At 46.6% G+C, this 16,046-nt stretch overlaps 1 protein-coding gene across 9 annotated transcripts in view; it reads right to left on the minus strand.

Annotated features, from left to right (window-relative positions):
- Window positions 1-404: 404 nt before the first annotated feature.
- Window positions 405-16,046, minus strand: part of ptprua (protein tyrosine phosphatase receptor type Ua) — a 555,997-nt gene continuing 540,355 nt past the window's right edge. For all 9 annotated transcript variants that reach the window (XM_077200103.1, XM_077200106.1, XM_077200105.1 and 6 more), the window contains 3 exons: window positions 14,827-14,984; window positions 14,062-14,197; window positions 405-881 (listed from right to left, as the gene is read on the minus strand). In XM_077200103.1, coding sequence (XP_077056218.1) covers window positions 819-881; window positions 14,062-14,197; window positions 14,827-14,984 — 357 coding nt within the window. In that variant the 3' untranslated portion in view covers window positions 405-818. The remainder of the gene's footprint in view (window positions 882-14,061; window positions 14,198-14,826; window positions 14,985-16,046) is intronic.

Genomic DNA, 16,046 nt, shown 5'->3' on the forward strand with positions numbered 1-16,046 from the left:
CCTCGAGAGCCGACTGGGCATGCTGCAATCCCAGACAAGCAACACACAGCTGATGTGTATCCCCACCCGTGATGTATCGTGTACAGGGGGAAACACACTTTCTATATTGCTCGCTCGTCACTTTGACACTCATATTGTTTTTTTTTCTATATGTATATATATATAGTGAGAAACTCCTGTCTAAACAGACAAACACAATCGATAGATTTCAGACACACACAGAGCTTACTGAAGTAAAAAAAGCTGTCGTATTGTGTGCTCAGGGGATATTTATAGCTTCCTGGTCGATGACGTCACTCGCTATTACGCTCCATCATCTCCATTGACTGATTTCATTCATGCTTCAGACGCGTCACGCTGGAGGGCGTTCCCACTTCGATTTCACGCAGCGGTAGTCCCTGAAGGGGAACTCCCATGTTGTCGCTGTTGCAGTCACATGGTTTCAGCGTGTTTTCCTCTTGCATGGTGTATAAGGCCTATGGGCGGAGTTCAGAGCCAGTCACGTGATCAACGAGGTATGTCATAAATCCCAAAGCTGTTGAAATCTCATCAATTCCCTCAAAGGTTTGGCAGGAATATCTGGCACAGGGAGTCAGTGGAGAAGAAAACACCAAAACAAAAAGTACACAGAGGACAATAGAGGTTGAAGGTTAAAGAAATGTGCCAAGTCTTGCATTCCCACTCTTGACGTAGATTCTAACTGGAGGACAGAACAGCTCATTCATATGGGCTGGATTGGCCCAAGTGAAAGGAAAAAGAGGAGGCAAGGTGAAGAGGTTGAAGCCAGTGATGATGAGGTTGATTCTTGAGCTCTTGTGTTATCTGACCTCCAGGCAGTCCAGGTAGTCCAGAGCCAGCTCGTAGCAGAACCTGTACTGTTCCTGTGAAAAACATCAAGGTCACATTGATTTCTTTGATGACATTCACAAACTACATCAATTTCATAATGCAACTACATTTTTACATTTTAAGAAAATTTGAGAGATGTTTGCCTGTGAATCGTTAATCCTATAATAAAAATCTGATTACAGAATATATAAGTGGTTGTGAAATGACCTGATCCAGCAAAATGAGTCACAGTGACCCAAATTTCAAAATTTAGATTTTGGTATTAATGGAAAGAGGAGACCATAAGCTTTCAAATGATATCCTAGTCAAAGTCATACCTGGAATGGTTGTTAAGATATAAACATTTGAATTATGGTCGTCTGCCCTCTTTTTCCAATTGAAAACCTGAGAAAATCACTTTTAAAGTTTTTTGCCCGTTTTTTGTTGTTATCTTTCAAAAGCCATTGCATATAAAGGGACAAACTATTTATTTTACAGCTTAATTTGACCAAAGACATTAATATATATATACTGTATAAATATATAAATGCTATTAAACCGGGCTGAAGCTCAAATTATTTTAAAGTTTTTATTTGAATAAATAATTTAAAAGTAGCCTACCTTTTACAAAAATTTAATAAAATCAGAAGGATTGAACAGAGGTGCTACATTTTTGCGTGACAGAGAGGGTGTGTGTGTGTCTCTCTCTCTCTCTCTCTCTCTCTCTGTGTGTGTGTGTGTGTGTGTGTGTGTGTGTGTGTGTGTGTGTGTGTGTGTGTGTGTGTGTGTGTGTGTGTGTGTGTGTGTGTGTGTGTGTGTGTGTGTGTGTGTGTGTGTGTGTGTGTGTGAGAAAGTGAGAGAGGCAAAGAGACAAGGAAACAGAGAACAAATAATGCTAGCCTATGCAATCATATCTTTGTGTAGGCTAGTTGACAATAACAGTGTAACAAATTCATAACGGAGATACCAACGGTTAAATATTGGGTTAATCAAACACATTGTAATGTATTCTCCTTGCAGATAAATAGCAACACTCACACAATAATTGCACTCACTCACATCCATACAAAGTAAATACACTCACTCAGATTCAAATTTGACATTAAATTCACATTTCAGCTCTTTTCTTCTAAGCTGGGCAGAGAGAGAGACAACTTACTTTCTTAACTGGCGGTTTTGTGCAAATCTCACGGATATTTTTGTACAGATAAAGGCCATTGCGCACTGAGACTGAAATTCGCATCTGAAATTTTTGCATCCTTTATTTAAAAAAAATTGGATCGGGTTCGATTTTCTGCGTTTTTTGCATCCGTAGCAACTATAGCAAGCAGTTTGAATGGTGTTTTGACAGTTCAGAGCCACCGAATCACGAATACGAAAAAACGCATACGAAAAGTGTGCAATGGCCAGGGGGCTTGATGACGCTTTGTAAACTTTGCTCTCTTTTGACAGCGACATTTCTCAAATTAATAATATTTAATCTTTCTGAGGAGATCTGCTAGCTTGTTTATTGCTCGCTGCGAGTCTGACAGGAGGGTGGCTGGACCAATCGCGTGCCGGTCAGTCGAAACGGCTTCCCATCGACAAATGATCAGCATTTATGTACATTTCTAAGCCTTTTGATTGGTTCTAGGGCTGCACGATGTATCGTTTTAGCATCGATATCGCGATGTGCGCATCCACGATAGTCGCATCGCAGGATGTGCGATGTAAGTAGCCTTTGGGATCGTAGTTGATCCGTGATCATGATCAGTACGGGCCAGCAGTCCCCGGCCCGTAACGCTTGCGATTCGCGGATTAATTGCAATGTTTAACCACCATATAGTGAAAGTTTATCATTTGCATGTGTTTTTAAGTCCTGTCAGTTTAAACATCAAGCGTAAGAAGACTGGGACTTGCGCGTTGTTTTCTGTGAGCCGGGCAGACACAAAGATCAGTGGTCTTTCTCTTATTTCTGAGCTTGAACGAACACGAGAATTCAAAATAAAGTCAAAATGCCCTTCCTGCATGAACATTTTTTGGCGGCCGCCAAAACGTATTTTTGTCCCGCCAAAGCCTTATTTGACCGGTGAGTGTTAGATGACTGACTGCTGCGCTTGTTAAACTGAGAGAACGAGCAGAGAGCGCTGGTCGCGCGCGCGTACTCTCACCGTTTTCAAACTGTCTTGCTCTCTCTCCCTCCCTCGCGCATATTAATGAATTGAGTTGACTGAATATCTTTGAGAATACACAATGGTAAAAGTTTCACTTGAAGCATTCGGATAATTTTTTTTCCTGAACTACCGCTGGTTGTGAATTGTGCTAAAAAAATCTTCTCTGAAAAGCGTTCCACACATTCAGATAATACGGAGCCCCTGAGGGGACCTTCGCAAAAAAATAACAATAAAGACTCGAGAAAAATGTTGCGTGCTCACGAGAAACTTTTGCTTGCACACGAGAAAACTATCGCGAAGATTTTAAAACGAGCCGTTCATTCATAAATATGCAAGATCGCTATGAAAATACAGACCGGAAGACAAAAGAGAACGAGCACAGAGCTGAAAAGTGGCGGGGCTACATAAGGTCTATAGAATCTTTAATGCAAATGTGGAACTAGGAATGATATGTACGGAGCTTATTTTTCATCAATAAACGCAGATCGCAACATGGAAGAATAATTTATTGAATTTATTATTTATTGCTATTTTATGATTTGTTTTTCAACTTAATTTAGAATTTTTGAAATTATTGAGTGGTTTTAAATTATGTTTTAAGGTTTTAAGTTAGTTTAAATTTTTATTCTAAAGAGACAGGATAAAATTTGCGTTTTATACAAAAAAAATTACATTGTTGAACTGAAAGAAGAAAGTGTATGTCTAGAATAGCTATGTTGTACATGAGTTTATAGTTTTTTATTCATTAATGTTACAAGGCAGTAGCAATTATATTAATATAAAATTAAATATCCTGTTAAATAAATGTGTTTGAGAGCCGTTTAGCGCTTCGACTTAAGACTTTAGAAATGTTTTATAAACAAAAACAATGTTTGTAAATTTCAGGTAAAATTAAATACTTCGACATAGACTTTGGAAATGTTTTACATGTTTATACATTCCAGGTAAACAGTAATGAAAATATATTTCCTGTGAAATAAATAAAACAGAGTTTCTTATGCACTGTAATTTTAATTCATTATATCTTGCCGTTTTTTCTTTCTCTTTGTTTTCTTTTTTACAATTTATTGTAATGACGAAAAACGTCTCGGTTACGTATGTAACCCTCGTTCCCTGAGTAGGGAACGGAGACGTTACGTCGGATGACGACGAATGGGGTTTCGCTTAGAACACCTATCGACTTCGAGTATTACAAAACGAGCCAATGGCAAAGAAATGCCATGGGTCTGCGGAATATGCATGACGTAACTCCGCCCCACCTCGTGGGTATAAAAGGAGGACGCCGGCAACAGGCAGATATGTTTCTTCGCTGAGGAGCCAAGACTGAGCTCAGGCGATCCCCGCGGTACAGCGGAAAGTGTCAGGCAGACGTAACGTCTCCGTTCCCTACTCAGGGAACGAGGGTTACATACGTAACCGAGACGTTCTCTTTCGTTGTCACTCGAGTTACGTCGGATGACGACGAATGGGGTTACCAGTCTAATCATGCCACCTTCTCAGCTGTCTTCCAGTGCCCTGCGTAAATCTGAGATCCCTGTCGTGAGACTGGCACGGACGAAGGACTCCTATTTAGCACAGGAATACCAAGGTACACTGGGGAGCATATCCCAAGTTCAGGGGAAATATGCAATTACTGCCAACCCAGAGGGGGGGACTTAGAGAATACACATGTGACCCGAAGGAGACATGGAGAACACTGGGGTGTCCAGCCGCAGGTGGAATATTTCAACCCCAGGGGTGGCAAGGTGGCTTGCCAAGGGAAAGACACATGCTCAAGAGGCTTACAGTGGAAATACACATGTGGGGGTCGCTCAGGGGAGGGACCATGCACACGGGAGGCACCTAGCCGACGCACAGGCAATAGACACTGGCGCCAACGTCAGGAGTGCTGGAGGAAGTCAGGGCTTTCGGGGAAGCTCACCTGAGGAGAATATCGCACGTATCCAGTCCGTGGAGTGGAATGGCGAGCAAGCGAAGACACCTGAGCGGGTCCAGTACTAGCTGGTTGAAGCGAGTACATGAGAGGACACTGGCTCCACTCGGAGATTGTAGAATCTGGCGAATGTGTTAGGTGTCGCCCAGCCTGCAGCTCTGCAGATGTCTGTTAGCGAGGCGCCATGCACTAGAGCCCAAGAGGATGCCACACTCCGGGTGGAGTGGGCAGTCACACAAAGGGGGCACGGTCGACCTTGCTGCTGGTATGCCAAAGCAATGGCGTCCACTATCCAGTGAGACAACCTTTGCTTGGAGAAAGCCTTTCCCTTCAGCTTCCCACCATAACAGACAAAGAGCTGGTCTGAGGTCCTGAAACACTGCGTCCTGTCTACATAGGCGCGGAGGGCGCGTACTGGACAGAGCAGTGCCAAGGCTGGGTCTGCCTCCTCCGGGGGCAGCGCTTGCAGGTTCACCACCTGGTCCCGGAAGGGAGTGGTAGGAACCTTGGGCACATATCCAGGCCGGGGTCTCAGGATCACGTGAGAGTAAGCCGGCCCAAATTCCAGGCACGCTTCGTCAACGAAGAATGCGTGCAGGTCCCCCACCCTCTTGATGGAGGCCAATGCAACCAGGAGCGCTGTCTTCATAGACAGGAACTTAAGCTCCACTGATTGCAATGGCTCAAAGGGAGCACTCCCTAGGGCAGTTACCACTGAGAGGTCCCAAGAGGGAACGAGAGGAGGGCGAGGAGGATTCAGTCTTCTCGCTCCTCTCAGGAACCTGATGATCAGGTCGTGCCTTCCAACAGACTTACCTTCGACCGGGTCATGGTGTGCGGCAATAGCGGCAACATAGACTTTCAGGGTGGAGGGAGACAGCCCTCGCTCCAGCCTATCTTGAAGGAAGGAAAGCACGACACTAATCGAACATCTCCGGGGGTCTTCTCGGTGAGAAGAGCACCAGTTGACGAAGAGGTTCCACTTCAACGCATAGACGTGTCTCGTGGACGACGCTCTAGCGGAAGTGATGGTTGCCGCCACCGCTGGTGGTAGGGTACTCAAACCTGCCTCGTCCCGTCCAGGAGCCACACGTGGAGGTTCCAGAGATCGGGACGAGGGTGCCATAGGGTGCCCTGTCCCTGAGAAAGGAGGTCCTTCCTCAGGGGAATCGGCCAAGGAGGTGCTGTCGCGAGGAGTACTAGTTCGGAGAACCAGGTCCGGGCGGGCCAGTATGGTGCGACCAGAATGACCTGCTCCTCGTCCTCCCTGACCTTGCGCAGGGTCTGCGCAAGAAGGCTCACTGGGGGAAACGCATATTTGCGGCCCCGCGGCCAGCTGTGCGCCAGTGCATCCGTGCCGAGCGTGCCCTCGGTCAGGGAATAATACAGGTCGCAATGGGTCGAGTCGTGAGAGGCAAACAGATCTAACTGTGCGTCCCCGAACTGGTCCCAAATCAGCTGAACCGACTGGGGATGGAGTCGCCAATCTCCCGGGAGGGGCTGAAGCCGTGAGAGCTCGTCGGCTGCACAGTTCAGGGCTCCGGGGATATAAATGGCATGAAGTGACCTCAGATGGTTCTGACTCCATATGAGGAGGTGGCGGGCGAGTTGCGACATACGGCGGGAGCGTAGACCACCTTGATGGTTGATGTACGCTACAGTGGCGGTATTGTCTGAACGGACTAGTACGTGTTGGTTCTTGAGCACGGCCCGGGAGCGGCGCAAAGCAAGACGTACGGCCAGCAACTCGAGGCAATTGACGTGCCAGAGGCGTCGGGGTCCTGTCCAGGAGCCCGCGGCAGCACGTCCATTGCACATGGCACCCCAGCCCGTGGAGGAGGCATCTGTCGTTACAACAACATGCCGCGAAGCTCGTTCCAGGGGCACTCCGGCCCGTAGAAAACTGAGGTTCGACCACGGGGTGAAGGTCTGACGGCAGGTCGGAGTAACTGGTACTCGGAGGGTGCCGTGTTGCCATGCCCACCTCGGGACTCGGTCGCGGAGCCAAAGCTGAAGCGGTCTCATATGAAGCAATCTGAGCGGCGAACCGCGGCTGCAGATGCCATATGCCCCAGGAGCCTCTGAAGAAACTTCAGTGGAACCACACTCTTGCGCTTGATAGTCTCAGGCAAGTCAGCAATGGCTGAGTGGAGAAGGCGACCAAGTCCATACCGAGAAAGAGCTCCTTTGTACGGGGCAAAGTTTACTCCTTCCCCGGTTGACCCGAAGGCCCAGACGAGCTAGGTGCCGGAGCACTGGGTCCCTGTATTCGCAAACCTGGTCTCAGGAGTGAGCTTAAGACAGCCAGTCACCGAGATAGTTCAGGATGCGAACGCCGTGTTCCCATGGAGGAACAAAGGCAGCCTCAACAACCTTGTGAAGGCTCGAAGAGACCGGGCTAGCCCGAATGGGAAAACAGCGTACCGATATGCGCGCGCCCTGACAGCAAACCGTAGGTATGTTCTGAGTCGAGGGAGAACGGAGACATAAAAGTAGGCGTCCTTCAGGTCGATCCTTCAGGTGATCGCACACATCCAGAAATTCGTTTGGCCAGGAGCATCTTGAACGGCAGCCTGTGAAGGGAGCGGTTCGGACCAGGATTGGCCGTAACCCACCAGACTTCTCCGGGACAATGAGGTAGGGGCTGTAGACCCGGACCTCCTTTCGGCTGGAGGGACAGTCTCAATCGCACCCTTCGCCAGTAGGGTAGCAACCTCCGCTCTCATGATAGGGCATAGCCATCGACCAAAGTGGAACGGACTCCCCTGAAGTGGGGAGGAGACCGTGCGAACTGAATCGCATAGCCGAGCCGATGGTTCGCGCGACCCAGCGGAACAGATAGGGAAGCTCTAGGCAGGCTCCCAACTGTGCCAGCGGCGTCGAGAACCACAGACGTCCCCCCGGTGGTGCAGCGAAGCGGAATGACCGGCCCAGACGTGGACGGCATAGCGGCCCGGAGTGGGGGCAAGGTCAAAACCGCACCCTGACAGAGGAGGCCAGGGAAGGACCAGCGTTCCACGAGGGCCTGCTCTGTCAAGGGTCTGGCGACAGAGGGGGACAGGGGCGAAGCGGTCGTGGACGGCACGCCGTGTCAACCACCTCCGGGACAGAGGGGGACGAGGAGAGCACGGCATGTGGGCGGCGCTCTGTGACGTCCGAACTCTCTGTGCTCAGAGACGGGAGAGTCAGTTCTTTAGAGAATAAGGATTCTTCCCCGGCCCTCACCCGGGGAAAGGAGTGGTCCTGCTACCAGCTCCTGGAAAGAACTGAGTCCCATCTCTGAGGAGCCCATCCCAAGAGCGCCGCTTAACCCGGCGTGTAGCGGGGGGCGGGACTGGAGAGGACTGTTTTGGCGTCCGACCGCGGCCTCCAGAGCCGGCCCGGCTGAGTGGGCGGGGTGGGAGCCGCGGGGGGGCGCCCACGGCGGTGGGCAGACCGAGGGACCTGAGCGGACGGCGGGGCCGTCGGGACAGAGTCAACCTCAGTCTGCTCCATCCCCGAGGAGCCCGTCTCAGGAGCGCCGCTTAACCCGGCGTGTAGCGGGGGGCGGGGCTGGAGAGGGGCTGTGGCGTCCGCCCGCGGCCCCCAGAGCCGGCCCGGTGAACGGTCGGGGTGGGAGCCGTGGGAGGGCGCCTTCGGCGGTGGGCAGACCGAGGGACCTGGGCGGACGGCGGGGCCGTCGGGACAGAATCAACGTCAGTCTGCTCATGAGCGGCTGAGAGCTGTTGGTCAAGCCCTCAACCGCACCGCCGGAGAGGCCGACCTGGGATATGAGAATGTCGGACAGACGGGTCAGCGCGACATCCAGCACATCAGACAGGTTCAGCAACAGAATGGTGAGCATCACCTGACCCAGGGAGCGTACGGCCACTTTCGTTGCTCGGAGAGCAAGGTCATTGACGGCGCGCAGCTCAGTGAAGAGCCCTGGGTCAGTCCCGCCCTCGTGCAGGTCCATGAGCATCTGGGTCAGGTGGACCAGCAGAATGACCATGGCATGCAGTGAGGCGGCTTTCAGTCCCGTGGCACTATAGGATCTCGCCACAAGCGTAGACGAAAAACTACAGGCCACGGGCGGGTGCTTAGGATTGCGCCGAGAAGAAGCACTCTGAGGACACATAGCATCGCAACAGAGCGTTCAGCCGGGTGAACCCCAGTGTACCCAAGGGCAGCGGCCCCATCGAGGGGAGGAAAGGCGGATGAGATCAGCGAGCGGTCCTGAGAAGACAAGGGGGTCTTCTAGGACTTCGAGATCTCATCATGCACGTCCGGGAAGAAAGGTATTGGGGTTTGCCGCGGACGAGGGTGGCGGCCTTACCCAGAACCAATCGTCCCAGGAAAGCATGGCCGTCATCTCCGGATCAGACTCAGCCACAGCCGTATGCACACCGGAAGGTGGCAGCTGTGACGAGCCCTCACTTCCAGAAGACTCAAGCCCACCTAGTGATGCTGCAACAGACATGGCATCTTCCTCTGTAGCTTCAACTGAAACACGCGGGCCACCAGAGGGTAGACTCGCGGGAATCAGCAGTTCACTAGCGGGCACCGTCATTGAAGAGGGGGGCTGGGGTCACGGACACATAGTCGGCGCCTTGTTCCAGACCGTAACCCTCAGGTCACCCTGGCCACCAGCCGAAGATCGGGGGGTGGATGAGGGGACTCTCACTCTTGCGAGTTCACCGAGTCTCGACCTATATATGACGCGATGATCACGTTCCCTTGCGAGAACATGAGTCACCCACGAGCGCTGTTCAAGCATGATCAAACACACTAGACAGCGCTCGTGCCCATCAGAGTCCGATACCAGTCCGCTGCAACCAGAAATGCACGGGCGAGCCGTCTTTAAAAAGACGTTCCGCGTGCGAGCTCTTTTATGAGAGGAGAGAAAAAACTCCGCGATGTTGAAGCGCACAGGGAGACACACACACACTGGCAGATTACTGCACAGATCAGCAGGCACTGTGAGCTCGCTGCAGATCGCCGTCACACCAACACCGGAGAGAGAAGCTCGTCTCGTAGAGCGAAGTCAGAGATGACTGTGGAGTGAAGAAATACTCTTGGCTCCGAAGCGAAAACATATCTGCCTGTTGCCGGCGTCCTCCTTTTATACCCACGAGGTGGGGCGGAGTTACGTCATGCAAATTCCGCAGACCCATGGCATTTCTTTGCCATTGGCTCGTTTTGTAATACTCGAAGTCGATAGGTGTTGTAAGCGAAACCCCATTCGTCGTCATCCGACGTAACTCGGAGTGACAACGAAAGGGAACATAAGTTTGAGTAGCCATGTTTTGTAAACATCGTTAGATGATGTCACTAGTACATTGTCTGTGTTACAGTATAATAATCAATAAAACAAATATCAAACAAGTATCAAATATTCTTATAAATATCAAATATCCTTTAAACAAGGTGCGACCACCCCCTCTATTTATCTACTATTATCTACTATTTATCTACACCCTGAGCACAGGTTACAATAAGGTCAATAACTCATCCCTTAGATGCAAGTACTTAGATGCAAGTAGTTTGAACTTGAAGTGTACAAGTCCTTTAGCAGCTCAAAGGGAGCTTCTATCATAACAGTGTTGCAAATCTCATACATCACTGTCACATGGTATAGCCGATCGAAATGAGCATTCTGTCTTGCACAGCTTTAGGTCTCCTGTGTCCACCGGCGACATAGTAATGACAGTGACTAAAATTGTACGCAAACCAGAAATTGTAATGCGCGCGCACGACAAAAGTATTGCGTGCGCACGCGATAGTCTTTATTTATTTTTATTTTTGCAAGGTCCCTTTAGGGGCTCCGTAAAATAAACCACATTTTCAATAAACAAAACAAAAAAAAATCTATCCAGTGATGAAATGTTTTCTGTGTTGAGACAAATCTTGTGCGATGCCCTAACTGCCGGGATCATAACACAACGTGTGCCGTGGTCCGTTAATGACGCGTCCAATTCGCGAACTAATGACTCCTTTGAACCGATTCACTTTAATGAATGGTTAAAACAACTGATCTGTCCAACACTGAACTCACGAGACATAACAAATCGGTAACACTTTACAATAAGGTTCCATTTATTAAACTCAGCAGTTGCATCTCTCCTTCAATCAAGTCAATAGAATAGTTTTATCATCTATTGCAGAATGAAGTAAAAATGCTCACAGAACAAATTATTTCCATGTGAAACTGTGTTACACAAGGGCTAGTTGCATAACAACGGAAATAGAATTTGCGGGTTGTCTGCGGTGAGCTGGACCAATTCCGGTCACTGCTTCCGTCAATGGCACTCGCTTCCTTAAAGGGGAAATGAAGCAGTCAGTCAAGTTTACATGATTTACAAGATGGATTTCCACTATAATCTAAAATTATATAAGAAACATGACAAATGTTAACATATAAAATAAACACCGTTATATCTTTCGTGGCAAGGGCGCCGCCATTGTGCAGTATTATAACCGGTGACGTCACGGGGTGGGTTTGCTCTGTGCTGAGTTCAGTAAAATACAGTGAAAGATGCATGTAAGCTGGTCGAACCAGCAAACAACTAACGTTAGGTACACACATTGTTAGCTAACAGCTGTAAGCATGAACTAGCTAACGCTAACTTAGTGTTTAGCTAGTGAACTTTATTAGTACCAGACAAAAAGACGACGTCTAACGTTAACAAACTGCACATGGAAACATTGTTCGCGACGTCTGCCATCATATTCCTGTCTCTTGTCAACACCATGGTTGCAATACATGATCAAGATCAGCGTCTTGACAGCAGATGGATCGTGCTATCGTCGCGTAATAATCTGTTTGGTTGTAATTTACTTACCTGAATGAAATGAAATCGTATCGTCCTGTGGAATCATTCATTCACAGACAGCATACGAATCTTCCTGTTACGACTCCGAGTCGAGTGTGAATTGAAAGCGCTTCAGTGATTCAGTGCGTGCAGGAAACCGAACAGATCATTCAAACTGATTCGTGAACCGATTTAGACAAATCTGCCAACATGTTTGATGAAGTCTTTGAACAGAATCGACTAAAAAAAAAAAGAGTGATTCATTTGTAAATTGAGCATCGCTCATCATGCCCATAAAAAAGATACAGCGCGCTTGGAAAACTACGCATTTAACAACATATTTGCATTAAAATAAAGTGCGCCGTTTGCATCCCTGCATATAACGAGATTTGGGCTATACAAATTATAGGAGTTTCACAGGAGAAACAAAACGGGAAGGGGCCGGGAGATGGATGTGAAATACGGGAGACTCCCGGGGAAAACAGTAGTGTTGTTCACAGGTATGAGCTACACCTAATACACCATAACTTGTATGGCCCTGCATATAACGAGATTTGGGAGATCTGTCTAAATCGGTTCGCGAATCAGTTTGAATGATCTGTTCGGTTTCCTGCAGGCACTGAATCACTGAAGCGCTTTCAATTCACACTCGACTCAGAGTCGTAACAGGAAGATTTAAGAACATCAAGAGTGTTGAATGAAGTGGCCGTGGACAGTACAGTCTAGTGAAAGCAAATCTGCAAATCTATATTGTTTGCCAGCGATGAAGATCTTTATTAGTTGAACATCTTTGTATGATGTCTGTGAATGAATGATTCCACAGGACGATACATTCGATTTCATTTCATTCAGGTAAGTAAATTACAACCAAACAGATTATTACGCCACGATAGCACGATCCATCTGCTGTCAAGACGCTGATCTTGATCATGTATTGCAACCATGGTGTTGACAAGAGACAGGAATATGATGGCAGACATCGCAAACAATGTTTCCATGTGCAGTTTGTTAACGTTACACGTCGTCTTTTTGTCAGTACTAATAAAGTTCACTAAGTTAGCGTTAGCTAGTTCATGCTTACAGCTGTTAGCTAACAATGACTGTCCCTAACGTTAGTTGTTTGCTGGTTCGACCAGCTTACATGCATCTTTCACTGTATTTTACTGAACTCAGCCCAGAGCAAACCCACCCCGTGACGTCACTGGTTATAATACTGCACAATAGTGGCGCCCTTGCCACGAAAGATATAACGGTGTTTCTTTTATATGTTAATATTTGTCATGTTTCTTATATAATTTTTGATTATAGTGGAAATCCATCTTTTAAATCATGTAAACTTGACTGACTGCTTCATTTCCCCTTTTACCGACCGTTCAGCGTAGTGTAAAAAAACAAACAAAAAAACATGAGTTTTTTTTGGTATTAAAACAGGTGTTGTAGGCCAACTCTCGGACAAATCGTACTCCCCTTCGCGTGCACGCGCCTCCCACATAAATACTCGCTGAAGCGAGTTTAAATGCACTTCCTTTGCCATATGCGTTTATCGATTGATATATTGCCATATGCGTTTAACACACAGCAAGCACCCAGATCCTGCATGAAAGCTTTGTCTACACTTACATACATTATCAGAAAGTGAACTAGTGTGGATAAAAGATGCAAAAAAAGGTTAAATATAATTATTTTTAATGACATTCATGTGCAATGGGGAGAGTAATACAATATTTTCCTTTGAACCACATCGTGTTTAACACACAAAAGTTAAGTTCAGTTATATTAAGTGAAATGAACAGTTCTGTTTTGACAGCTGGTAGCTTTATTACTTGCCCGTCGAAGTTTATAGTTTGAATCGATCTGCCATGTGTTTTTTGTTTGTTTGTTTGTTTGCATCTTTTATCCACACTAGTTAACTTTCTGATCATTTATTTAAGTGTGGACAAAGCTTTCATGCAGGATCTGGGTGCTTGCTGTGTGAAAAATCAATCGATAAACGCATATGGCAAAGGAAGGGCATTTAAACTCGCTTCAGCGCGTATTTATGTGGGAGGTGCATGCACGCGTAGGGGAGTACGATTTGTCCGGGAGTTGGAATTTGGTAGGCCTACAACACGTGTTTTAATACTAAAAAAACTCAAGGTTTTTTTGTTTTTTTTTACACTACGCTGAACGTTAAGTAAGCGAGTGCCATTGACGGAAGTAGTGAGCGGAAGTTGTCCAGCTCACCGCAGACAACCCGGAAATTCTATTTCCGTTGTTATGCAACTAGCCCATTGGGTCTAAGAATGGGGATTAGCAATAGTAAAGATTCCCTATCTAAACACTACTAATAGGATCTACACATAATTAGCATACTAACCATAGACTCCACCATGTTGGGCTTGGAGTTCCGGAGAGTCTTGACGGAGTAGAACACATCGACCATGTTGTGATGATGCACCATCTCCATTATCATGGTACATGCGCAGAAAGTGCCACTACGTCCCCCACCATTCCTTAAAGACATTAATACGTTGTTTCATTGGCATCTTCAAGAAAAGAAGTGGCTTGTAACACATGTAGGAGAGCGATCTATGCAGAACACTTTCAAAGCTTGTGTGGATTATTGTATTAGAGATGTCTGGAGGGGATAGTGGTGAAAGAGACACATTTGTGCCATCACAGGCTGCAAGATATCTGCAATACTTTTGAACATAAAGGAATGGAAAGTACCAGTGCGCTCTGGGGGAAAGTCATGCAATAAAAATGTCACATCCTACTGAGCTAAGATCATTTCCCTTGGGCTACTGATAAAAGAAGGGCACCCCAGCACAGATGCTTTGAAGGCCGAAGTGGTATGTCTGTACCATGCTATCATTAATAGAGGAGAGATGTATTAAACTGCAGACACGTGCAGGTGGCAGGTATGTATCCTGAGGCCAGAGCGTTAAGAAGTTAAATACTGAGAAAAAATTAAGACATGAAAAAGCAGCCGGAAATGAAGTGCTTTAAGCAGATTTTCACTGTTGGCTGGCCACAGAAATTGCAGGAGAATGGGAGCAAAAGACCTGGATTGTATAATCAACACAATGAAGTGTAATTGCTCTCCAATTAGCATTTGGATGCAGAGCCGTATGAAACTTACAAGCAGTGTACTATAGTGCGACCATCGCCACACTCCCTCTGCCACTTCTGCACTTGTGCCAGCAGGTTAAGGAAGGCCTTCTTAGAGTCTGGGATTTCACGATAAGGCGACCAGCGCAGGAACTGGAAATGTCGCACTACCAGATGACCTTCCTGCAACTGAATGATAAAGACAGTGAGACCAAAACCAGAAGAAAGAGAAAATTATAAAAATTCTAAACAGCAATTAAATTAAAATAAAATGGTCTGTTCAAGTCAAGAGGGTTTACATCTCTGAGGTGCCACATATGGAGACCCTAAAGAGACATGGTGATATAAACGTGCCTTTGCGTTCTCTCTTTCAAAACTTTTGCATTCCCCCTAGAAACTTTGCATTTTGCACTCACTCACAAAACGTTTGACTTCCCAGAGAAGCTTTAAAGGGGTCATATAATGCCATTTTTGTACAAGCTAATATGATTCTTTATGGTCTAAATTAAAAGTTTGTAATATACTTTAATTAAAAATTCTCATTAGTATAAGAAAACACTTATTTTACCTGGTCAAAAACAGCTCTGTTGTCAGCACGCCGTTTACGTGTATGTGTCTTTAAATGATAATGAGCTTTGCTCACCCCGCCCCTCTGTTCTGTGCATACACCGTTTGTAACACAATAACACTATAACCATAACGCGTTGTTCATTATAAACGTGGGATTATGAATTATATTGAGAACGTCGTACATTTACTACTGTAGCCTACCCTGAGTGTAAACCTTAGCCGCATTCATCGTGAAGCTAGCGATTTGCAAAGATTAATATAAATATTAATATAAAGGTTAATAAAACGTTACACTCACTTCAGTTCTTCTGGAGGTGCAGCGAGATATATCCAGCTGCAGACCCGCAGCACCACCAGTTTCAGAACCCCAGCGCCAGAACCGGAAGTGAGGGAGGGGCGGAATTATTATTATTGCATTGTAGTTATTTTTGCAAGAATGTAAGGACAAAATGGGCCAGAGAGTGAGTTCCTCATTTGATACATTGTAAGTTAAATGTATACAGGATTGTTGTGATAAAATGGGCCTAGTGGTGAATTTGTCATTTGTTGTATACATTTTTATTATTTCTTTTAAACAATGCCGAATTTTCCCTCTCTTTGTTAGAGTATTGTTTTACATAGAGAAAAATGCATGCTGCACATGTTCTTATGAAATAAAGTATATTTTATATAAAATGCCCA

The sequence above is a fragment of the Siphateles boraxobius genome, unplaced genomic scaffold (genome assembly GCF_051911475.1).
Source record: "Siphateles boraxobius isolate OS27281-9 unplaced genomic scaffold, OSU_SipBor_1 43, whole genome shotgun sequence".
NCBI classification, from domain to species: Eukaryota; Metazoa; Chordata; class Actinopteri; order Cypriniformes; family Leuciscidae; genus Siphateles; species Siphateles boraxobius.